Raw genomic sequence first — 25,156 nt, forward strand, 5'->3', positions numbered from 1 at the left:
GGTGCAAGGTTAGGTTGTTCATTCGAGATGTTTCCTGCTTCTTAAGGTGGGCTTGTATTGCTATAAACTTCCCCCTTAGAACTGCTTTTGCTGCATCCTATAGGTTTTGGGTCGTTGTGTCTCCATTGTCATTTGTTTCTAGGTATTTTTTTATTTCCTCTTTGATTTCTTCAGTGATCACTTCATTATTAAGTAGTGTATTGTTTAGCCTCCATGTGTTTGTATATTTTACAGATCTTTTCCTGTAATTGATATCTAGTCTCATGGCGTTGTGGTCAGAAAAGATACTTGATACAATTTCAATTTTCTTAAATTTACCAAGGCTTGATTTGTGACCCAAGATATGATCTATCCTGGAGAATGTTCCATGGGCACTTGAGAAATATGTGTATTCTGTTGTTTTTGGATGGAGTAACACCTCATTCTTATATGCTCGTTTATTCTCTTCCCTTCTATTGGTCTCTTCTGTCAAATTAACTAACAGCATTGTTGCTGGGTTTCTCAAATTCCAATTTACAGAGTTTACTGTCTAACTAGTTCATGAGTTTTTATCATTTTGGCACACCCTGTGCCATTATTTTTATTTGGTTTACATACTAGTGGACATACCAGAAGACAGACTAGTCTTTCAGGCCCCAAACAGGCAAAACAAAGGTTTCATTCACAATTACCCAGATACTGGTGTTGATATTCCTTGTGTGTGTTGCTCATTGAACCAATTTCCTAGTCTTTATAAGAGGACTTTCTTATGAGTTTGCTTCTTTGTTTTATTTCAGTTGAACAACTTTAGATGGGCATAATCCTCCTCTACACACACACACACACACACACACACACACACACACACACACACACACACACAATTTCCCTTTTCCATAGTGTAATGAAAGTTATTTACGTTCTTCTCTTTGTCTTCTATTCCTCTGCTCAGACAGTTCTCAATGATTTTCAAAGTCTTGTTGCACATTGTAGGTTACACGTTATCATGGGAATTCACACTTAATAATTACTATCCGGGCTTCCCTGGTGGCGCAGTGGTTGAGAGTCTGCCTGCCGATGCAGGGGGCACGGGTTCGTGCCCCGGTCCAGAAAGATCCCACATGCCGCGGAGCGGCTGTGCCCGTGAGCCATGGCCGCTGAGCCTGCGCGTCCGGAGCCTGTGCTCTGCAACGGGAGAGGCCACAACAGTGAGAGGCCCGCATACCGCAAAAAAAAAAAAAAAAAAAAAAAAAAAAATTACTATCCTACCTCCTACAAGGCAGCGAAAGGTGTTCCCTAGTGTGAAAGACTGTTTTCCTAGGCTCTGCCGTGTGATACCACCAAAACTGTATCTCATTGTTACCAAGGTGCATATTTTTGACATCTTTAAAATCTAGAGGTGTCTTAACAGTTTCTGATGATCAGGTGGCAGCTGTAATGTATTGTTGTTGCCTGCACTTGTACAACCCTGATGTTATTATTCCCATGGCATGACTGGTTAACTGCCCTTTATCGGTTTTTCAGTCAACAAATGACTTGGGAACGTTTTGAGGAAGGTTCGTGAATCCTGGCTGTTATTTGAAATTTTTGTTCTCTTAATATCCAGGGTGTGTCAGCATTAACACTTGTAGTTAGTCTAAGGGTGTCAGTGACTTGCAAGGAAATCTGAGAGATATTTGTGGAGTAGAATATAATTTTAAGAAGTTTTTTTTTTTTGCGGTACGCGGGCCTCTCACTGCTGTGGCCTCTCCCGTTGCGGAGCACAGGCTCCGGACGTGCAGGCTCAGCGGCCATGGCTCACGGGCCCAGCCGCTCCGCGGCATGTGAGATCTTCCCGGACTGGGGCACGAACCCGTGTCCCCTGCACCGGCAGGCGGACTCTCAACCACTGTGCCACCAGGGAAGCCCTTAAGAAGTATTTTTATCTTGAGCTCTTGGTGGCATATAGGAGAGTATCATGTGGAAAACATGCATTGATGACAGTGAGAAAACGATTCAAGAGATTCTTCTGTATATCCTAAAGGAATATGTTAGCCAGTTCATCTTGCTTATGTTTTCTTGATATGTATGCAGGAAGAAAAAGTACATTAGGTTGTATCATTAACTTACTGTTTTTTCCTTCTCAGTGGTACATAAATTGCATCATTGGCATCTTAGATTCAATGAACTATGGTGTGTGCTTTTCAATATGTAGATGTTTTCGCAGCTAAGAAATTTTAATTTTCTAAAAAATGTATTGGTTTTGAAAATCAGAAACTGAAAAGTCCTGTGGTAATTGAGAATTGGATGTACTGTGAAATCAAAAGTGAGACTGTTTACTATTTAAAACAAATACTTAATGACTAGAAAAAATAGAAAAATATATAAGTAGCGATTTTATTATAGCCGTCAAGCTAATTCAATGCCAATTGAAATATTGGTTATTCTTTTTTGTTAACGTGACCTGGTTTTAAAGATGGCAATCTCTGTTCTACTCGGAGAGAAGACAGTGGAGAGCTTTTTTATCACTCAGAAGATTTTAATAATTCGTTTGAAATTCACTGATTTGCTTTTTTTTTTAATTTCCAGAGTTCGTTTTCCCTCTCTCGCCCCTAGTATTTGAATGAATTGGAGCTCCTAAGATGAATCAGTGTAAAGAGGTGCAACTATATTGTTTAAAAAAAGGAAAAAAATTCATAGTCAATATGGCAAGATCTCAGCATCTTTAATTTTAATGGAACATGGATTTTTTTGTTGTATTTTTCTGGATTTGTGAAATATTTTGTGAAACATTTTTAAAAGGTCATTTTCCTCTTTTGGATTGGTGACTTTAGGGTGAGGACTATGTGATTTCCAGGATAAAATAAAAGTAATTAAGTGTGACTGAAATTAGGCAAGATACTGTACTCGTCTTGGAGAAAATGTTTGCTCCTCTACGGAGAATTTAAAATTATTTTTCTTTCTTGGTTATAGGGCTATGCACCACCACCTAAAAATGGGATTGAGCAGAAGCGCCCTGGACGCCCTTTGAATATTACATCTTTAGTTAGATTATCCTCAGCTGTGCCAAACCAGATTTCCATTTCTTGGGCGTCAGAAATTGGAAAGGTAAAGATTCTTTTCTCTGGGTAGCGTGAAAGTGTTCCCACTAGGTGTTGATTTACTTTGTTTTTTTCTTAGGCTACTAGCTCCAGCTCATTCAGTTTTCTGTTTGTAACCCCAAAAAGCAGTAATTTTCAGTTCAGGGTAGAGATGTAGATTTTCAAGGTTAAAACTTTAAGGTTTCCTGAGTATCATCTCTTTATTTTCTTAGAAAGGAAATAAGTATCATTACAGTATTTCTTAAGTTAATGGTTAATCACAATTGTGTTTATGTGTGTTTAAGTAGTATTTTAAGAAACTGGGAATTTGGGGTAATTTTTGAAGAGGAACAAAGAAAGCTTTCTCAGGCTTTGGAGAAGATTAACATTTGGTTAAATGTACTCATGTTGTGATTAGAAATAATCTGTTCCAGCCTTTATATGAATAGCTGATACTTCAAATAACATGTGGGCATCCATATGAAAATATTTACTTAGATTTATATTATTTCCTCTGTAATTTTAGTTGATGAACCTGGGTTTCTGCTGATGCTTAGTCTCAAAATGCATTTTGTCAATTATGAGATACTGATTAATACAACAAGGGATTTCCATTTTAGAACTGCTTGTTTATGTAACTGAAATAATAGAATAGCAAGAGATTTCAGTTAACTTCTGAACATCAGCTTTAATGTTGCTGTTTCATAGAAATAAAGGATAGTATTCCTATTTGTGGATGGAGAAGTTGAGTCATGTTTGTAGCCAGAATCATTTGGTTTTACCACGAAGGTAATTGCAGAGCTGGATATAAAGAATATTTTTGTATTGACTATACAGACATTAGGATCTCTTTAATGATTGTTCTCTTGAGCTCTCATTTCTGAATTTTCACTCTAACTTTTTTATTGTAAGACACTGATCCCTAATATTTTTTATTTGTGTGAACTGAATGTACAGTGGTAAAGCACTGGATAAGGATTTGGGAAATCTTGGCTTAGTCCCAAGTTGGCAAATTGTTTGATTTTGGCCAAATTGATTAATTCTCTGAGGCCTGCTTATTATAAAGAATAAATAAAATCTGGAGAATGGGTGTTATATGCAAATATAAGGGACATTGTTAACTGAGCAAGTATTAATGCTTTAAAGCTTAGTGAGAGGAATTTGAACAGAAGAGTAGTATATCTTTTTGAAATGATTATGAACTTACAGATTTTTTGAGTAAAAGATTGCAGACATTGAAGGCCTGACAGGTGTGGGGGGTTTTTTGCCACATAATGGGAATAATATTCTTTCCTTGTAATTATAATGATTAATTGACTTAAATTTGCACACTATAGTGGGTATTCAGATATTTGAAAGGACTGTTACAGGACATTAAAAATGATATTTAAGGTATTTGGTTTGGCAACTATTAAAAGTATTTTGTTTATTGTAGGATTGATTGAATGAATGTGATGAAATGGTAAAGTAGGTTTTTAGCATTTAGGTAAAATTGTATATCATCTCTTCATAGCTTTATAAATAGCTAATGAAAGTTCCTTTGTGCCAGATCTAAGAGAATATGGGATTGGATGCTATTATTTTCTGGCCTTGTCTTTTTGATTTTTATAGTTTCTTCATGTGTCTTATATACTGTAGTAGCTTCCCCTTCCCTAGTAAAATGCCCGTTTGGGAACAGGAATTAATTGTCAAATTTTTTCTCAAAAGAAAGCTGATTTTGGGTCCATATGAGTGATTTGCCTAAGGCCATGTAGCAAGTGTCTGCCAGAATTAGAACGGTGGAACTCTGGATGTGAAGTGTTAATTTAGACCACAGGTGTTTGAAATTCGTTTCTGCAGTGGATCTCATTTTTCAATGAATATATTATGAGAGCCCCATTACATAAAAACAGAAAATTCTAGTTAGAAGTGGGCATGGGAGAGTGCATTTTCATTTATACCATGGTGGCCCCTAAAGCACCAGTTTTGCTAAGTTAGAAACATAGTTTGAAAACCACTGATCTGAGCCATTTTATCTTTCACATAGATGTTTTAAAGTTATAAGTGATTGAGAAATATCTCAATCACTGAGATGATGAAGCGTTCATCTTCCCTAAAGTAGCTGAGTTGATTTTGTTCCCTTCCCAGTCATTGACTGTCCTGTGGAAGTTATTTTGAATGTTATTTTTAGAAACCAGAGCTTCTTAGACAAGTGTTTTATGTAAATAGACTATTATCTCTCATCTTTAATACAGATTATCTTTCTTTGTAGAATTACTCCATGTCTGTATATCTTGTACGACAGCTCACATCAGCCATGTTATTACAGAGATTAAAAATGAAAGGTATTAGAAACCCTGATCATTCCAGAGCACTAAGTAAGTAATGTTTGTAAGACTGAGCATATGAGATGCTTTAAATGGAAATTTAAAAAGCTTCACATATATCTCCATACAGGAACAATTTGGGAACAATTATTAGAAACCTAAAATGAATTATGAATTAAAAATACTCTAAGAATGGAGCCCTATGAATTGAAAAGCCCTTCTCTTAGAAACCACTCCCAAGAGGATTAATTTTAAATCTCAGCTAATCTGATTTTTCACCTTTTCATAAGAAGTTATTTAGGTAAATGTCAGGTTGATGGCAGTTTTGATGCCTACGTTGACTTGAGAATAGGAATGCAAGTCTTCAAAACCTGCGGTGTGTAGTGTGATGTACATTTAAAAACTTCTAACTAAAAAAGGTCTTTTTGCAAAAGAAATGTTGATATCCATCAACAATAGTATTTGCCTTCTGAGATGTTTTATTTTGTACTTTGCTTTCATACTGTATAATAGGTAGAGAAAAAAAAAGTCTTAACCCAAACTGTAAATAATTCAGTTCAGTAATTGAAGTTAATTGAACAGGACATTTTTTGGGGGGGAAAGAGAATATTTTTCTCCCAGTTCATATCACTGAATGAACCAGAAAGGAGAAGAGGATCTATAGGTTGAAAAGGGAACCAAGTAGGGCTGTTGAAATGGTATTTTGTTTCTTATACTCAAGCCATTTCTCATTTCAAACAGTACAGTATTGATCTTCCTGCCTAGAGCTGAAAGCCATGGAAGCTCTTCTATAGTTTTTTTTTACCTCACTCAGGTTCCACTGTCTCTACTTACAGTCCTGTTCTCCCTATTGTGGTGTTGAGAATTAGGCATCTGAAGGTGGTGTATGTCTTCATTAGCTTGTATAGATAGACAATAACTTGTATACATTACATGATGATTAAGATCACAGACATTCCCACATCCATAGTAGTTTTCAATAGTTAAAGGAAGTATAAGATATTTTACCTTTTCTGTTTACAAATTTAACAATTGTTGGAAATTACCAGTACTCCCAAATTAAAACAGTCATGAATGTGTTTTAGAAAAGCATTGAAGCTCAGAGGATAACTGCCTTCCAAGTTCCTTTCCTAATTGTTGTATTGTTCTTAAGTCCTAAACAGCTTTCTGCTTTGAAACTCTTCCTCACCTGCAATTTTACTTTTAAAAAGAAATTTTAAAAATTCAATTAAACATGTCATCTAGAGTTTGTAAGTTTGTAATTCTTTAACCTAATACTGGAAGTATGGTTGTGTTTTCAGTACATTAATACTTAACATTTTGTTTGTTTTGTTTTGTTTTTGTAGTTTCTTGATCTGTGTTTGGGAAACTTTATATAAGATGATATATATATTTCTATAATTCTGTTCATATGTCACAATTAATTTTTTAAACTGTGTTTTTATTATTGATTTTCCCTCCTAAAGTTAAAGAAAAACTTACTGCGGATCCTGATAGTGAAATTGCTACCACTAGCCTTCGGGTGTCCTTGATGTGCCCTGTAAGTAAAGCAACAAAACATTCTGGGGCGTCTTACTTTTTATAAATTACTAATTTTCCTATAAAAGTAAGTATGTGAATGAATGGTATATTATAGAATTTTGAACTTTTTTCGTTTTCCCATTCGGGGATCTTCATGGTTAAGCATTACAGTTCCAAAGAATGCAAACGTTCTTCAGGCAATGACTAAGCAAGAAGAGATGTAAAGGGATATTGCATCAAAGAGGAAAGAGGGTTTTAGGTTCAGAGTAATCTGTCACAGTTAATTATCGATAATCCACAGCTAATACTGAACATATCTAGAGAGTTGGCTCCTTTTATCAATATAAACGGTACTGAAAAATAGCAGTAAAGTTATTAGGACCTAATAAATGCTAATTGATAGACGAGGTCAGGAAGTGGATGAAGGCTTCTTTAAAATCACTACTCTTGGAGGGGACCCTTTGCAGATGAGAGGAACTTTATGAGAAAAGTATGGAATTAGGAATTTATAATATAGTTGCCGGGGGGAGGCATTTGGTGACCAGCTACCATTGTGAGAAACATACAGTTTTTTAAATGGAAAGAGAATTGTGTCAGAGAAGGGACTAATTTGTTAAGTTCCTATTATGTGCTCCTTATATTGTCTTATTAGCAAGCCTGTATGGAATTGTTCCCATTTTCAGATGAGGAACCTGAGACTGAAAGGGGTTGGCTAACCCAAATCACACAGTTAGTTTGTAGTAGAACAAGGATTTAAATTTTGGTCTTCTGACATTATTCCAGTTCTCTTATAAGACAGTGTACCATATTGCCACATTGGGCCAAAAATATAAATATCCTGATTATAAGTCTACCTCTGTATTTGGGAAAGCAGATATCTTTCTTTCTAAAGCTTTATTATCTATTATCAGTAACTTTAACTTACCTTTATTGGAAAGGGATAGACTTAACATGAAATTGGGATTGCTTCGAAATCGGAAACGTGTGTTTATGAAACACAGAGAAGGTCTGCAGGAGGACATTAATGCCCTGTGGTGGTGGCAGGGGCCCTAGAGGGGCTTGGGACCTCCTCTACTCACAAGCTGGGCATGAGTTCATTTGAGTTCATTTCTTCACAGTACCTTTTCCTCCTTCTCATGTTAAGATTGATATTAAATTGGAACATATGAAATTGCCATTTTGTTCGTCAAAAACAGTTTGGATATTGGAAGTTTCTTATGGTTTAACTCTAGTATATTCAGCATATGTTCATTGCCGGCTATATTCTAATCACAACCACTATTTGGGAAGGGTACTCACGTCACCTTTTTGTTTTAGTATGTCAGACTATTCTATCAGGAAGAAAGCGCTTCTACACAATTTACCTAAGGAGTTGTACAGTTTGCACAGTTCCATTTTCTGTAAGTCTTACTGTCTTGGAACTGGTCTTTAAATTTTTTTTCCATTTTTTCCTTCAAACACTGTGCTGTTCTACATGACAACAACCAAAACAAAACAATAACCAAACTATTGGATTCTTGGACATTCAAAATAGTGAAAGTGGTATATTGGCATCGTTAGGATTTCTTCTATATAAGAATAGGGAATAGTTCCTTTCACATGTGTCAATTTTAATAAAACTGATAGTTTTAAGAAAATTAACATTTCAATGATTTGAAGAAATGAAGTAACAAGATTCTGTTTTAAGTTCATTAAATGTTTTCCTTCTCTGCTTACAAGTGAAAACAGATCTGTTTCTGAGACTATCTTTTGAGCTTTCCTCAGTATTCATCCTACCTGATTTTTTCAGAGCACTTTCTAAGAAAAGAGTGAATGGTACTCTTCAGACTGTACTAGTGTTAACCTAACATTGGGTTGCTAACTATAGGATGTGATCTATGTTATCAGAAAACCAAACAGGTGTTTTGATCAAATTTAACAGATAGATGACAGAAGTTAGATGATGAAAGTAGTTTTAGAGGCAGAGATAATACTAGTATCAGTTGAAGATAGCAGAATGGAGGGAGTGTATCCAGCTGACTGTGGAAATAACACAGGATCTGGGGTGGTGATGGGAAACGGTGAAGAAAAATAGGATCATAGGCGTTTGGAAGGATAAGTGGTGAACCATGGGTTAATTAGGCAAAAATGAGAGAAAATGATAGCTTAAGGTTGTGGAAGAAATGTTCTATTTCACAGTATGGTTTGTAAAGTGATTTTAAGTAGACATGAATCTGGATAGTGAGAGCACAGTTCAAAACCTCTGTCCTTAGGACCTAAGGAAGGTAATTTTACAACAGCTGTTAAAGAGGGATCTGATTGAGTGTGTATAATTAAATTTTTGAACACAGTATCTGAATTTTACATAGGAGTTCCATCTTAGTGATATTAGCTAGTGATTTTTGGACTGTCCTGCAGAGGTAGGCTAGGTGGGTGCCCCAGGATAGAAAAGAAAAATAGGTTTGATTTTATGTCTTGTTTGATTCTGACTCAAGTTTTTTTAAAAAAAGGTACCGCTTCTACAAATAGTTTGGAACCACTGATTTGAGCCATTTTTGCTTATACCTACTCTTTCTTTAGACAGATACTAATTAGTCTATAATGAAGTAAAAATCAATTTGGATACTACCTGCTTAATATTTGATTAATAAAAAAGCTGCATTACGGTGTTAGATACCATTTTATTCATAAAATCAATACATTTCAAAACAGTGCCATCATCTGACTAAATAGAATTCAGCACATTCAAATCTTTTTTAATTAACATTACATAATCAGTATTAGGAAATCGGTCAGATTTTGCCAGTTAGTAATAAATGCTTTTTTAACTTGGGAAATGTTCATTAGCTCTTGTAAGATACTAGAGTAGCATTAAATTTAGGATCAGCAACTTTTGTAGTCCTGAATGTTTTTGTTTCTTTATGCTATGGAAATTCTAAAGCAGTTACAGGAGAGATGAGAATGGCATAGAAGAGGAAGAAAAAGAAAAAAGCAGCAGATTGCAAATTGTGGCCCAAGGGTACCTGGGGATCCCTGAGACTCTTTGAAGAGGTCCAGAAAGTCAAAACTATTTATAATAATACTAGGACACAGTTTGTCCCTTTCTTGCTCTCATTCTGTCATGAGCAGACAGTGATATTTGATAGGGGTTACCTGACAGGGGCTGATGTCATTGCTCTGATGGCTGATGGAATGTGTACTTGTGTATTCTTGTGTTTTAAAAATGTCTCTTAATTTCTAATACAATAAATATTGGTAAATACAACTTACATACATATAAGCTCTTGGAGGTTCTCAATTTTGAAGAGTGTAAAGGGATTCTGAAGCCAAAAGTTTGAGATCTGGTTGCCTAAAAAAACCGTAGTAGGTTGAGTTAGATAGAACATTATTTTAAAGAAACAAATCCAAAAAATTGACAAATAATGCCTACTTTATTATACAGTTGTTCAAATAAGCAAAAGAGAGAATTTAAAATTACTAAAACCTATTCAGAAGTAACATTTTAAATAATATGATATCTTTCTTTCTAGATTTAACTCTGTTTATAATCATGTGTATGTTTATTGGAAAAAACTGTATTGTGCTATATATACTGTTCAGTGGTTTACTGTTTTTAAATTAATGGCATATCTTAAATATATTAATATGTCTAGATCTAATTTTAACCACTCTAGGTATTTTGTTGAATTGGTATGGTACAGCTTATTTTTTTCACCTGTTTTTAGTGATTATTTGGGTTGTTTACAAACATGGATTATGTAAAAAAACAATGATGGAAAATTCCTAAATAAAACACTAGTCAGTAGAATCTAGTACTCTTTTTCAAGGATAATATGTGATAACAAAGGGATGCCTCTTAGGAATGTAAGTATAGTTTTATATCAGAAAATCTGTTGAAATTATCTATAATAATAATTGAAAAAGAAAAAAAAATCCTCTGATCATCTCATTAGGTGCTAAATAGATATTTAGTCAACATCCATTCCTATAGAACAAAAACTCTTAGCAAAGTAGGAAATGGTAGATAAGTAAAACCAAAAACTACCACCATGTATAATGTAAAATTAGGAATGTCTTTATGAAATTGAAAAACATTTGGATTTGTGTTATAGCTCTAGCAACTGCATCTTAGTGATTGTATTGTTTTTAGCCTCTTGTAGCCTCAGCATCTTCATTTCAGAAGTAGATACATAGATACTAGTCCTTTTGGAGTCATGGGGTTGTTATGAGAATTGTATGAAATTTACATAGAAGTCTTTAGCATGCTGTAAGGTTCTACATTACTTAAGGGATAATTTGTTATTAAAGGAAGGGAAAATATAGAGGGGAATATCATAGAAGAGAAATTGCCTCACATTCTTTTCTCATTTTTTTTCCATCTTAAATAGTTAAATTGTGCTGCATACTTGCATGAATCACTGTAACTTCCAAAATCTCTTTTAGAATCCTAGACACTTAGAGGTAGTATGGACTCTGGAGTTAGAGCATCTGTATTCAAATATTGACCCTCCCACTTTCTAACTTTGTAATGTTAGTCAATTTAGTTAGCTTCTTCTTGCCTATTTCCTCATTATGAAATGGGGATGATAATATATATCAACTGTATAGTGTAGTTGTTAGGTTAAAATGTAAAGTGTCACGAAGATTAATGTAAAGTATTCAACATGATACCTTACATGTAGGTACAACTATATAAGCATTAGTTACTGCTATAATGATGAGTTGGATAATTATTTTCTTTTTAAATTATAAAATAACCAAATGTTCATTTTAGCAGAAAGAAATTACAGATAAACCAAAAGAAAAAAAAAAAAGGAACATTCTAAAAATCCTACCCCCTCAGGCAGAGTTAACAGTGTTACAGTTTAGCTGTGACTTCTAGACTTTATAGTGCAAATAAAGAAGTCTTTCCTTCTTCCTTTTCTTTCTCTTTGCCCCTTACCCACTTTCTCCATTCATTCTACCATCTGGCTGACAAATACTGAGCGTAGGCTGCGTGCTTGGTACTGTGTTGTGACACTTGGATTACACTGGTGAACAGTGACATAGACCTTGTGGGGCTTAGAGTGTAGTGGGAGAAACAGATTTTCTATCAGAATAAGAGAGCTGGTTATAAACTGAGATCTTTTCTATAAAGGGAGTATACAGGGAGATTCAAAAGGCTCTACAGAAAAACTTGATCTGATCTAATCTGGATGCTATATATGTCTTGATGTTGGTATTCCTCTACCAATTGGAATAAGAATTGAACAGAGTACTAGGTTATAAGAGTATATTGAAACATCAACATATGCGCTTATACAAAAGTGAAAAAAAGTATATAAAAATGTATTTGCAATTCATATCACATACATGAGGCTGATTAATATAGGTAACCAAAGATAAATAACCAAGTGGAAAATAAGAAAAGGTTATTAATAGACAGTTCTTGGAAACACAAATGACCCTTAGAAGTTAAAAAAAAAAAAAAGAAAAAAAAGCAGCAGCAGCAGTTCAACTTCACTTATAATAAGAGAAGTGTATTCCAAAACTACAATGGGGTACTTTTCACCTATCAGATTGGCAGAGGTCAAAGGATTCAATAGCGCTATATTGACAAGGTCGAGGGGAACCAAGCACGTTAATACATGCATATGTGTAAATCAGTAGGTAACCTCTGTGGAAGATAGTTTGTCATTGTGACAAAAATCATACACTTTTTCTTTGACTCAAAAAGTTTACTTTTAGGAATTTATCCCATAGCTATTTATTGCAGTATTATTTGTCGTGATGAGATTGGAGACAGTTTAAATGTAAGTACAGAATTGTGTGAATTGCACGCCACCATATCTGGGAAAATGTTTTTTAAAATACACATTTGATTATGCATAGAACATCTGTGAAAGGACATGCAAGAGATGGATAACAGTGGTTCTTTCTAAATAGGGGAAGAGATGAGAAAGAGACATGTTTTCATTGTATATATATCTTTTCCTACCTGTGAATTTACAAGTTTTACCTACTTTCAGAAAGTGAGATGGTCTTTTAAAAATTATACGTCCTTCAGTGAATACAAATAAAATATATAGCAATCGATGGAAATAAATACTGGTTTTAGTTTCTTTTTCATTTTGTTAGTCTCGTATGACTTCTTCACATTTTTATGACTTTTGAGGCTTTGTTCTCTTTTCTGAAATGATTTCCCACGTTGTCTTCCCTGTCCCATAGTTAGGAAAAATGAGGCTGACAATCCCATGCCGTGCAGTGACTTGTACACATCTACAGTGCTTTGATGCTGCCCTTTATCTGCAAATGAATGAGAAGAAGCCCACCTGGATTTGTCCTGTGTGTGACAAAAAAGCTGCCTATGAAAGTCTAATTTTAGATGGGTAAGTGTATCCCAACATAATACTTAATTATACTTAATCTTATTTCTAAACTGTAGTTAGTGGCCCTTTTATCTTTATAATATTCTTTGTGTTGGGGACAAGAGGGTGAGTAGTTTCCTTTTATTTTTGCTTTTCATGATCATATTTCATTATCCATAGGAAAGGGTAAAATCCACTTAGTGATGTCATTTTGCTTACCTAGAACTTCTTGAAGAGCAACCAGGTCTGTGTAAAACCGCAGAGCAAGTGGCAGGGTGGATAGAGTTGTGTTATGCAGCTGTTAAGTTTAAAACTAGAATTCACTTCCAGGTTTTTCTGACTCTGGAGCCCAAACTCTTAAGCATTATCTCTCATGTCATATTGCGTATGTCAGAATTAAGGAAAATGATATAAACTAATTATTAGTAAATGAGGTACCCTTTTTTTCCTGTAACACTGTTTAAAAAAAATTGCATATATCATCCATGCACCCCTATAAACATTTAGGAAATACAGTTAATGAAAAGATTAAAATAAAATCATCAACATCCCACCCTATGGTGATGATTTTGTTATTGATGTATTAAAAAGATTGAAATCACTCTTTGCATAATGATGTGTATATACATCATGATTTTCACTCTATAGAGTGAAAAATATCCTAGATCTTTAAAGATACTTCAGCATTTTTTTCAGTTTGAAAAGAGTATTACTGTAGAGAGGAATGAGACAATGAAGAGTGATGGGACTTTTTTCTCTGTAAACTTTTACTTTTTAACTTACTTTGAAATAATTTCAAACTTAGCAAGAAGTTGCACAGTAGTACAATGTGTTAGTTGTTAACATTCTGCCATATTTGTTTTGTCACATTCCCTCTTAATGTGTAGGTATTTTTGGTGTGTGCATGTGTGTATATAGAGAGAAAGAGATTACTATTTTCAGAAACCTTTTGAACCATTTGAGAATTAAGTTGCATATATCATGTCCCTTTGCCCATTAATATTTTAGGGTATGTTTCCTAGATACTTGATGTTCCATTGTGGGTACATTACTAATCATTTAAGCGGGTTTTTTCTGTTTGTTCGCTTGTTTGTTTTCTTTCCTCTTGGGTTGGCCAGAAAGTTCCATAAGATCTTATGGAAAAACCCAAACGAACTTTTTGGCCAACCCAATATTATAGCCTACATGGTTGCCACTCTTTCTGTTTTACCTTGTGATACGAACATTTTTGAAGCTTTTGTTTGCTCATTTAGACAGAGTTTTTTTCCTTAAGCTCTTAGAAATTGAAATGCTGAATAAATATAATTTTAAGACTTTTACTATTTATTACCAAGATGCCTCCCAGGAGGAGTGAACGATTTTACGCTCCTAGTTGTCATTTCACTCTCCTGCCAGTAGTGTATTGGAAGCCCACTTCTCAGTCATCTTACCAAACTTATTATATTAAATCTTATTTTTAAAATGCCTTTACTAGTTTTCTAGTTGAAAAGATACCTTATTGTTTTGATTTTTATTTATTGTAAGAATTATCAGTTATCAATAATTATCAATTATTATCTTCATCCTTATATTGGTTGTTATAATACTTTTTATGAATTGTCTCTTAATGTTTTTTTTCCTGTGTGGTTCATCTTTTTCTTACTGACTTATAAACGCTCATTATATACTGAGGATATTAACTTCTCTGTTTACATTTGCTAAATATATTTTCCCCGTTTGCCTTCTGATTGTATTGTGACATTTTTCTCATTCAGAAACTTAAAATTTTTATTCCATCAGGTCTGTCTCTTCATTCTGGTTTTCTGTCTTTAACGTGTTTTAGAAAGTCCCAGAGATTTTATATGAGCGTTCACTTGTTTTTTTGTCAGGTACTTTTAAGATTTCATTTTTTTTTCCCCCTTCCATTCATGCAGTTCTTTATTCCATCATGCATTCCTTCACGAAATCATTCAATATAATACTTACTAAATACTGGCTGTGTGTCAGATACTAGATCTAAAATGGTAACCAGAGCACTTCCAGAGTGGGAAACAGTAAAGAACTGCATATTGTGTTAAGCGCTATGAAGGTAAAGAATGGAACTATGTGAAAAAATTGGGGATAGGGGAGAAACTTTAGGGTAGCGAATAGGTGATCCCATTACTCCACCCTTCCACCTGAAGGTTGGTCAGTAATCTCACCAACACTTAATGAGTAATCTCTCTCATGGGCTTAAGACACTGCCTCCATCATTTAAAACAATTTTGTATTCAAGTGTCATTTCTGAACTGGTATTTGTGCCATTGATCAAAGTATTGGCCAGTACAAAACTATTTTAATTATTGGATTTCTGTTATTCATTAATATCTCTTAGGCCATATGTTTCAGAATTTTCTTGACTTATTACAGTTTGCCATATTCACTTGAATAAAAGCATCCTTAAATTACACAAAGAAATCCTGTTTGAATTTTGATTGGAATTATGTTTTTCATATAATTAGGGAAAATACATATTTAAAGTATTACATATTCTAATGAAGGTAGCGTTTTTCCTTATTTGTTTTTATCAGTTTTATCGAGATACAAGAGCTGCCCATATTTAAAGTGTACAGTTTGGTGCATTTTGACCCAGTATACACCTGTAATATCATTACAATAAGATAATGAATATATCTGTCCTACCTAAAGTTTTCTCATGTATCTTCCTAATCTCTTTCTTTCACTGTATCCTCAGTCAAACACTGGTATGCTTTCTGCTGCTACAGATTGTTTTGGATTTTCTAGAATTTTGTATGAGTAGAATCATAAAGTGTCTGCTTCCTTTGTCTAGCTTATTTTTATTCAGTATGCTTGCTTTGAGATTTGTCCACGTTGCTGCATGTACCAATAGTTTGTTCATTTTTATTCCTGAATAGCATTCCATTGTACAGATATCCCACAGTTTTATCAATTCACTTGTTTATGCGTTCCTTCTGGTTTGGGGTTCTTGCACATAAAGCTGCTAAGAACATTCATGTCCAGGTCTTTGTGTGGACTGATGTTTTAATTTATCTGGGGTAAGTACTTACGAGTGGAATCCCTGGTCACATACTAGGTGTATGCTTAATTTTTTAATAAATTACCAAACTGTTTTCCAAAGTGGTTGTACTCTTTTATATTCCCACTAGCAGTATATGAGAGTTCCAGTTGCTCCACATTCTCATCAACATTTGGTATGGTTAGTTTTTTAAATTTTAGACATTCTAGTGGTATATGGTGGTACCCCATTGTGGATTTAATTTGCATTTCCGTTATGACCGTATTGAGCATCTTCTTGTGTGTTTATTTGCCATCTGTGTGTCGTCTTTGGTGAAGTGACTGCTTAAACTTTTGCCCATTTTTCAGTTGGGTTGTTTGTTTTTCATATTACTGAGTTTTGATAGCTCTTTATATATTGTGGGTGTAAGTCCGTTATCAGATCTGTAGTTTGCTAATGTTTTCTGCCATTTCCTCTTTTCAGTCTCTTAATAGTGTCTTTCAAAGAGAAAAAGTTCTTGGATTAAGGCCAGTTTATCAAGGCTTTCTTTTATGTACTGTGCTTTTGATATCACATTAAGACATTTTTTCCTAACCTAAGGTCAGAAAAATTTTCTCCTTGCTTGCTTTAGAAGTTCTATAGTTTAATTTTATACTTAGATCTGTTATCTACTTCAAGTTAATTTTTGTATATGGTGTGAGATAAGAAGCAGGGTTTTAGCTTCATTTTTGTTTTTGGCATGCGGTCATGCAGTTGTTCTGCCACATTGGTGAAAAGATTGTATTTTCCTCATTGAATTGCCTTTGCACCTTCTTTTCAAAAATCAGTCGGCCATATATATGTGGATTTATCTCTGAACTTTATTCTGTTCCATTGATTTGTCTATATTTATGTCAGTACTGCACTGTCTGGAAATCAGGGTAACGTGGGACTTCTAACTTCATTCTTTTTCAAAATTATTTTGACAATTATACATATTTTGCATTTCATTGCATATTTTAGAATCAGCTTGTCAATTAGAAAACAAATCTGGGTTTTTGATTTGTATAATGTTGAATCTATAGATAAGTTGAGGGTGAGTTCACAATATTTAGTCTTCTGATCCATGAACATGATATATATCTATTTAGTTAATTAGGTTTCAGTATGTTTGGTAGTTTTCAGTATATAGGCCTTGTATGCTTTATGTCAGATTTATCCCATTGTTTCATATTTCTCATGTGGTATTGTTTTTTATATTTTTAGTTGTATTATATAGAAATATAGTTGATTTTTGTATGTTCTATCTTGAAACCTTACTAAATGCGTTTTGTAGTTCGAATGGCATTGTTGTAGAACATAGGATATTCTGTATAGGCAGTAATATTTTAGGAATAAAGACAGTCTTACTTCGTCCTTTTTAATCTGGATGCCTTTTATATCTTTGTCCTGCTGTCTTGAACTGACTAGTCTGTTGACATGATGATTTGCATTGATTGACTTTCAAATATTAAACAACCTTTCATTCTGGAGATGAACCCCACTTGGTCATGATTTGTTATCTTTTATATTTATTGTTGGGTTTGTTTTGCTAAAGTTCATGAGAGATAGTGGTGTGTTGTTTTCTTGTTTTGTCTTTGTCTGTTTTTAGTATCAGAGTAATGCTGGCCTTATATAGGGAGCGGGAAGTAGTGGTATCATGAATCCTCAAATATTTGGTAGCATTTCCTAGTGAAGACATTTGGGCCTAGAATTTTCTTTGTGGTAAAGTTTTTACAAATGTTGTTTTTTTCCCCCCAAATTTATTTATTTATATTTATTTTTGGCTGGGTTGGGTCTTTGTTTCTGTGCGAGGCTCTCTCTATTTGTGGCAAGCCTCCTTTATCAAAGATAAGGTATCCATATATGCGTGGGTTTATCTCTGGGCTTTCTATCCTGTTCCATTGATCTTTCTGTTTTTGTGCCAGCACCATACTGTCTTGATTACTGTAGCTTTGTAGTATAGTCTGAAGTCAGGGAGCCTGATTCCTCCAGCTCCGTTTTTTGTTCTCAAGATTGCTTTGGCTATTCAGGGTCTTTTGTGTTTCCATACAAATTGTGAAATTTTTTGTTCTAGTTCTGTGAAAAATGCCAGTGGTAGTTTGATAGGGATTGCATTGAATCTGTAGATTTCTTTGGGTGGTAGAGTCATTTTCACAATGTTGATTTTTCCAATCCAAGAACATGGTATATCTCTCCATCTATTTGTATCATCTTTAATTTCTTTCATCAGTGTCTTATAATTGTCTGCATACAGGTCTTTTGTCTCCTTAGGTAGGTTTATTCCTAGATATTTAATTCTTTTTGTTGCAATGGTAAATGGGAGTGTTTTCTTGATTTCACTTTCAGATTTTTCATCATTAGTATATAGGAATGCCAGAGATTTCTGTGCATTAATTTTGTATCCTGCTACTTTACCAAATTCATTGATTAGCTGTAGTAGTTTTCTGGTAGCATCTTTAGGATTCTCTATGTATAGTATCATGTCATCTGTAAACAGTGACAGCTTTACTTCTTTTCCAATTTGGATTCCTTTTATTTCCTTTTCTTCTCTGATTGCTGTGGCTAAAACTTCCAAAACTATGTTGAATAAGAGTGGTGAGAGTGGGCAACCTTGTCTTGTTCCTGATCTTAGTGGAAATGCTTTCAGTTTTTCACCATTGAGGATGATGTTGGCTGTGGGCTTGTCATATATGGCCTTTATTATGTTGAGGAAAGTTCCCTCTATGCCTACTTTCTGCAAGGTTTTTATCATAAATGGGTGTTGAATTTTGTCAAAAGCTTTCTCTGCATCTATTGAGATGATCATATGGTTTTTCTCCTTCAGTTTGTTAATATGGTTTATCACATTGATAGATTTGCATATATTGAAGAATCCTTGCATTCCTGGAATAAACCCCACTTGATCATGGTGTATGATCCTTTTAATGTGCTTTTGGATTCTGTTTGCTAGTATTTTGTTGAGGATTTTTGCATCTATGTTCATCAGTGATATTGGCCTGCAGTTTTCTTTCTTTGTGACATCCTTGTCTGGTTTTGGTATCAAGGTGATGATGGTCTCGTAGAAGGAATTTGGGAGTGTTCCTCCCTCTGCTATATTTTGGAAGAGTTTGAGAACGATAGGTGTTAGCTCTTCTCTAAATATTTGATAAAATTCGCCTGTGAAGCCATCTGGTCCTGGGCTTTTGTTTGTTGGAAGATTTTAAATCACAGTTTCAATTTCAGTACTTGTGATTGGTCTGTTCATATTTTCTATTTCTTCCTGATTCAGTCTTGGCAGGTTGTGCATTTCTAAGAATTTGTCCATTTCTTCCATATTGTCCATTTTATTGGCATAGAGTTGCTTGTAGTAATCTCTCATGATCTTTTGTATTTCTGCAGTGTCAGTTGTTACTTCTCCTTTTTCATTTCTAATTCTATTGATTTGAGTCTTCTCCCTTTTTTTCTTGATGAGTCTGGCTAGTGGTTTATCTATTTTGTTTATCTTCTCAAAGAACCAGCTTTTAGTTTTATTGATCTTTGCTATCGTTTCCTTCATTTCTTTTTCATTTATTTCTGATCTGATTTTTATGATTTCTTTCCTTCTGCTAGCTTTGGGGTGTTTTTGTTCTTCTTTCTTGGGGTGTTTTTGTTCTTCTTTCTCTCATTGCTTGAGGTGCAAGGTTAGATTGTTTATTCGAGATGTTTCCTGCTTCTTAAGGTGGGCTTGTATTGCTATAAACTTCCCCCTTAGAACTGCTTTTGCTGCATCCCATAGGTTTTGGGTCATTGTGTCTCTGTTGTCATTTGTTTCTGGGTATTTTTTATTTCCTCTTTGATTTCTTCAGTGATCACTTCATTATTAAGTAGTGTATTGTTTAGCCTCTGTGTGTTTGTATATTTTACAGATCTTTTTCTGTAATTGATATCTAGTCTCATGGCGTTGTGGTCGGAAAAGATACTTGATACAATTTCAATTTTCTTAAATTTACCAAGGCTTGATTTGTGACCCAAGATATGATCTATCCTGGAGAATGTTCCATGAGCACTTGAGAAAAATGTGTATTCTGTTGTTTTTGGATGGAGTGGCCAGTAAATATCAAGTTAAGTCCATCTTGTTTAATGTATCATTTAAAGCTTGTGTTTCCTTATTTATTTTCATTTTGGATGATCTGTCCATGGGTGAAAGTGGGGTGTTAAAGTCCCCTACTATGAATGTGTTACTGTTGATTTCCCCTTTTATGGCTGTTAGTATTTGCTTTATGTATTGAGGTGCTCCTATGTTGGGTGCATAAATATTTACAATTGTTATGTCTTCTTCTTGGATTGATCCCTTGATCATTATGTAGTGTCTTTCTTTGTTTCTTCTAATAGTCTTTATTTTAAAGTCTATTTTGTCTGATATGAGAATTGCTACTCCAGCTTTCTTTTGATCTCCATTTGCATGAAATATCTTTTTCCATCCCCTTACTTTAGTCTGTATGTGTCTCTAGGTCTGAAGTGGGTCTCTTGTAGACAGCAAATATATGGGTCTTGTTTTTGTATCCATTCAGCCAATCTGTGTCTTTTGGTGGGAGCATTTAGTCCATTTACATTTAAGGTAATTATCGATGTGTATGTTCCTATTCCCATTTTCTTAATTGTTTTGGGTTCATTATCATACGTGTTTTCCTTCTCTTGTGTTTCTTGCCTAGAGAAGTTCCTTTAGCAGTTGTTGTAGAGCTGGTTTGGTGGTGCTGAACTCTCTCAGCTTTTGCTTGTCTGTAAAGGTTTTAATTTCTCCATCAAATCTGAATGAGATCCTTGCTGGGTAGAGTAATCTTGGTTGCAGGTTTTCCTCCTTCATCACTTTAAATATGTCCTGCCAGTCCCTTCTGGCTTGCAGAGTTTCTGCTGAAAGATCAGCTGTTAACCTTATGGGGATTCCCTTGTGTGTTATTTGTTGTTTTTCCCTTGCTGCTTTTAATATGTTTTCTTTGTATTTAATTTTTGACAGTTTGATTAATATGTGTCTTGGCATATTTCTCCTTGGATTTATCCTGTATGGGACTCTCTGTGCTTCCTGGACTTGATTAACACTTTTCTTTCCCATATTAGGGAAGTTTTCAACTATAATCTCTTCAAATATTTTCTCAGCCCCTTTCTTTTTCTCTTCTTCTGGAACCCCTATAATTTGAATGTTGGTGCGTTTAATGTCCCAGAGATCTCTGAGACTGTCCTCAGTTCTTTTCATTGTTTTTTCTTTATTCTGCTCTGCAGTAGTTATTTCCACTATTTTATCTTCCAGGTCACTTATGTGTTCTTCTGCCTCAGTTATTCTGCTATTGATCCCATCTAGAGTATTTTTCATTTCATTTATTGTGTTGTTCACTGTTGTTTGTTTCACCTTTAGTTCTTCTAGGTCCTTGTTAAATGCTTCTTGCATTTTGTCTATTCTATTTCCACGATTTTGGATCATCTTTACTATCATTATTCTGAATTCTTTTTCAGGTAGACTGCCTGTTTCCTCTTCATTTGTTAGGTCTGGTGGGTTTTTATCTTGCTCCTTCATCTGCTGTGTGTTTTTCTGTCTTCTCATTTTGCTTATCTTACTGTATTTGGGGTCTCCTTTTTGCAGGCTGCAGGTTCGTAGTTCCTGTTGTTTTTGGTGTCTGTCCCCAGTGGCTAAGGTTGGTTCAGTGGGTTGTGTAGGCTTCCTGGTGGAGGCGACTAGTGCCTGTGTTCTGGTGGATGAGGCTGGATCTTGTCTTTTGGTGGGCAGGTCCACATCTGGTGGTGTGTTTTGGGGTGTCTGTGGACTTATGGTTTTAGGCAGCCCCTCTGCTAATGGATGGGGTTGTGTTCCTGTCTTGCTAGTCGTTTGGCATAGGATGCCCAGCACTGTAGCTTGCTGGTCGTTGAGTGAAGCTGGGTGCTGGTGTTGAGATGGAGCTCTCTGGGAGGTTTTCGCCGTTTGATACTATGTGGAGCTGGGAGGTCTCTTGTGGACCAGTGTCCTGAAGTTGGCTCTCCCACCTCAGAGGCACAGCAGTGACTCCTGGCTGCAGCACCAAGAGCCTTTCATCCACATGGCTCAGAATAAAAGGGGGACAAAGTAGAAAGAAAGAGAGAGAGAGAGAAAGAAAGGAAGGAGGGACGGAAGGAATTAAAGAAAGAAGATGAAGTAAAATAAAATAAGATAAAATATAATAAAGTTATTAAAATAAAAAAATAATTATTAAGAGGGAAAAAAACGGACGGATAGAATCTTAGGACAAATGGTGGAAGCAAAAGTATACAGACAAAATCTCATACAGAAGCATACACATACATACTCACAAAAAGAGGAAAAGGGGAAAAAGTCATAAATCTTGCTCTCAAAGTCCACCTCCTCAATTTGGGATGATTTGTTGTCTATTCATGTATTCCACAGATGCAGGGTATATCTAGTTGATTGTGGAGCTTTAATACGCCCTTCTGAGGCTGCTGGGAGAGATTTCCCTTTTTCTTTGTTGTCACAGCTCCCGGGGGTTCAACTTTGGATTTGGCCCCGCCTCTGCGTGTAGGTCGCTGGAGGGCGTCTATTCTTCGCTGAGATAGGACGGGGTTAAAGGAGCCGATTCGGGGTCTCTGGCTCACTCAGGCCGGGCGGAGGGAGGGGCACGGAGTGCGTGGCGGGCCTGCGGCGGCAGAGGCCAGCATGATGTTGCACCAGCCTGTGGCGCACTATGCGTCCTCCCGGGGGACTTGTCCCTAGATCACGGGACCCTGGCAGTGGCGGGCCACACAGGCTCCCCGGAAGGGGGGCTTGGATAGTGACCTGTGCTGGCACACAGGCTTCTTGGTGGCGGCAGTAGCAGTCTTAGTGTCTCATACCCGTTTCTGGGGTCCGTGCTGATAGCCGCGGCTCGCACCCGTCTCTGGAGCTCCTTTAAGCAGCGCTCTTAATCCCCTCTCCTGGAGCACCAGGAAACAAAGAGGGAAGAAAAAGTCTCTTGCCTCTTCGGCAGCTCCAGACTTTTCCCGGACTCCGTCCCGGCTAGCCGTAGTGCGCTAACCCCTTCAGGCTGTGTTCACGCCGCCAACCTCAGTCCTCTCCCAGAGCTCAGACCAAAGCCCGAGCCTCAGCCCCCAGCCCCACCCGCCCCAGCGGGGGAGCAGACAAGCCTCTCGGGCTGGTGAGTGCCGGTCGGGCTGGTGAGTGCCCGTCGGCACCGATCACCTGTGCAGGAATCTCTCTGCTTTGCCCCATGCACCCCTGTGGCTGCGCTCTCCTCCGCGGCTCCGAAGCTTTCCTCCTCTGCCACCCGTAGTCTCCACCCGCGAAGGGGCTTCTTAGTGTGTGGAAACCTTTCCTCCTTCACAGCTCCCTCCCACTGGTGCAGGTCCCGTCCCTATCCTTTTGTCTCTGTTTATTATTTTTTCTTTTTCCCTGTCCAGGTACGTGGTGGTGGTTGGGGGGGGGGAGCGTTTCTTGCCTTTTGGGAGGTCTGAGGTCTTCTGCCAGCGTTCAGTAGGTGTTCTGTAGGAGTTGCTCCACGTGTAGATGTATTTCTGGTGTATCTGCGGGGAGGAAGGTGATCTCCGTGTCTTACTCTTCCACTATCTTCCCAGAAGCCGTGAACCCAATAATTTTTATGTTTGGTTTATGTGTTATGTTGAGGGTTCTTTTTTTTTTTTTTTTTTTTTTTTTTTTTTGCAGTGCATGGGCTCTCTCTAGTTGTGAAGTACATGTTTTCTGTCTCTGGTTGTGGTGTGTGGGCTCCAGGGTACATGGACTCTGTAGTTGGTGGCACGTGGGCTCTCTTGTTGAGGTGTGCAATCTCAGTAGTTGTGGTGCACAGGCCTAGTTGCCCACAGTATGTGGCTCTTAGCTCCCCAGCCAGGGATGGAACCCATGTCCCCTGTACCGGAAGGCGGACTTACCAGCACTGGACCACCAGGGAAGTCCCTGAGGGTGGTTTCTTTACTGCCAATCCCAGCAAGAAGGCTCCAGGTGTCTATTTCTGTTTAATCACTGATTTTTAAGATGATATTCAGTAAGTCACTTAACTCTTTTGTTGCCCGTTAAACAGCTAAAGCCTAGGGCCAAAACAAACAAAAAGCATTACTTTTGTCTCCAAGGTAAAATGTGTTACTTTATTTCACCTTTGAACAGAGCCATTTGATTCCATTTCTGTACTTCTTACTTGGTTTATAGGCTTTTTATGGAAATTCTCAATGACTGTTCTGATGTGGATGAGATCAAATTCCAAGAAGATGGTTCTTGGTGCCCAATGAGACCGAAGAAAGAAGCTATGAAAGTATCCAGCCAACCATGTACAAAAATAGAAAGTATGTGCAGAATGGCAGCAGAGAGCAAAACGATGGGACTTGTGTGATGTTATCGTTAGCGTTAACTTTGGCCATTAGAGCTACCATTTGGAGCTCAGTTTGCTCACTTTATCTTTTGATCATCTATTACATATGTAATTTCTCCCAAATGATTTTTATTCTTAAGTGTGCTAAAGTTTATACCACATTATAATCCTTTTTTTCATAGTATATTTTTCATATATAAAGTAAATAAAACAATCACCTAAATCATTTTATTATTTTTATTGAAGTATAGTTGCTCTACAATATTATGGAAGTTATAGGTGTACAATGTAGTGACTCACAATTTTTAAAGATTTTACTCCATTTATAGTTATTGTAAAATATTGGCTATATTTCCTGTGTTGTACAACACATCCTGTAGCTTATCCTGTAGCTAATAGTTTGTATCTCCTGCTTCGCCACCCCTGTAATAATGCCCCTCCCCTCTTCCCTCTCCCCACTTGTCACCACTAGTTTGTTCTCTGTATCTGTGAGTCTGCTTCTTTTTTCTTATATTCATTAGTTTGTTATATTTTTAAGATTCCACATGTAAGTCATATCATATAGTATTTGTCTTTCTCTGACTTATTTCACTTAGCATAATGCTCTCCAAGTCCATTCATGTTCCTGCAACTG

The 25,156-nt window shown here is 36.2% G+C and overlaps 1 protein-coding gene across 5 annotated transcripts in view; it reads left to right on the plus strand.

Moving 5' to 3' along the window:
• The window catches only part of PIAS2 (protein inhibitor of activated STAT 2), a 92,694-nt gene that overhangs the window by 46,522 nt on the left and 21,016 nt on the right, over positions 1–25,156 (plus strand). For all 5 annotated transcript variants that reach the window (XR_004353160.1, XM_032654504.1, XM_032654503.1 and 2 more), the window contains exons 6-10: positions 2,932–3,066; positions 5,290–5,395; positions 6,811–6,884; positions 13,052–13,212; positions 24,363–24,496. Coding sequence is in view for 4 of the 5 variants with exons in the window: in XM_032654504.1 (XP_032510395.1) it covers positions 2,932–3,066; positions 5,290–5,395; positions 6,811–6,884; positions 13,052–13,212; positions 24,363–24,496 (610 nt within the window). In the remaining variant the exon portion in view is untranslated. The remainder of the gene's footprint in view (positions 1–2,931; positions 3,067–5,289; positions 5,396–6,810; positions 6,885–13,051; positions 13,213–24,362; positions 24,497–25,156) is intronic.

Source organism: Phocoena sinus, chromosome 14 (assembly GCF_008692025.1).
Source record: "Phocoena sinus isolate mPhoSin1 chromosome 14, mPhoSin1.pri, whole genome shotgun sequence".
NCBI classification, from domain to species: domain Eukaryota; kingdom Metazoa; phylum Chordata; class Mammalia; order Artiodactyla; family Phocoenidae; genus Phocoena; species Phocoena sinus.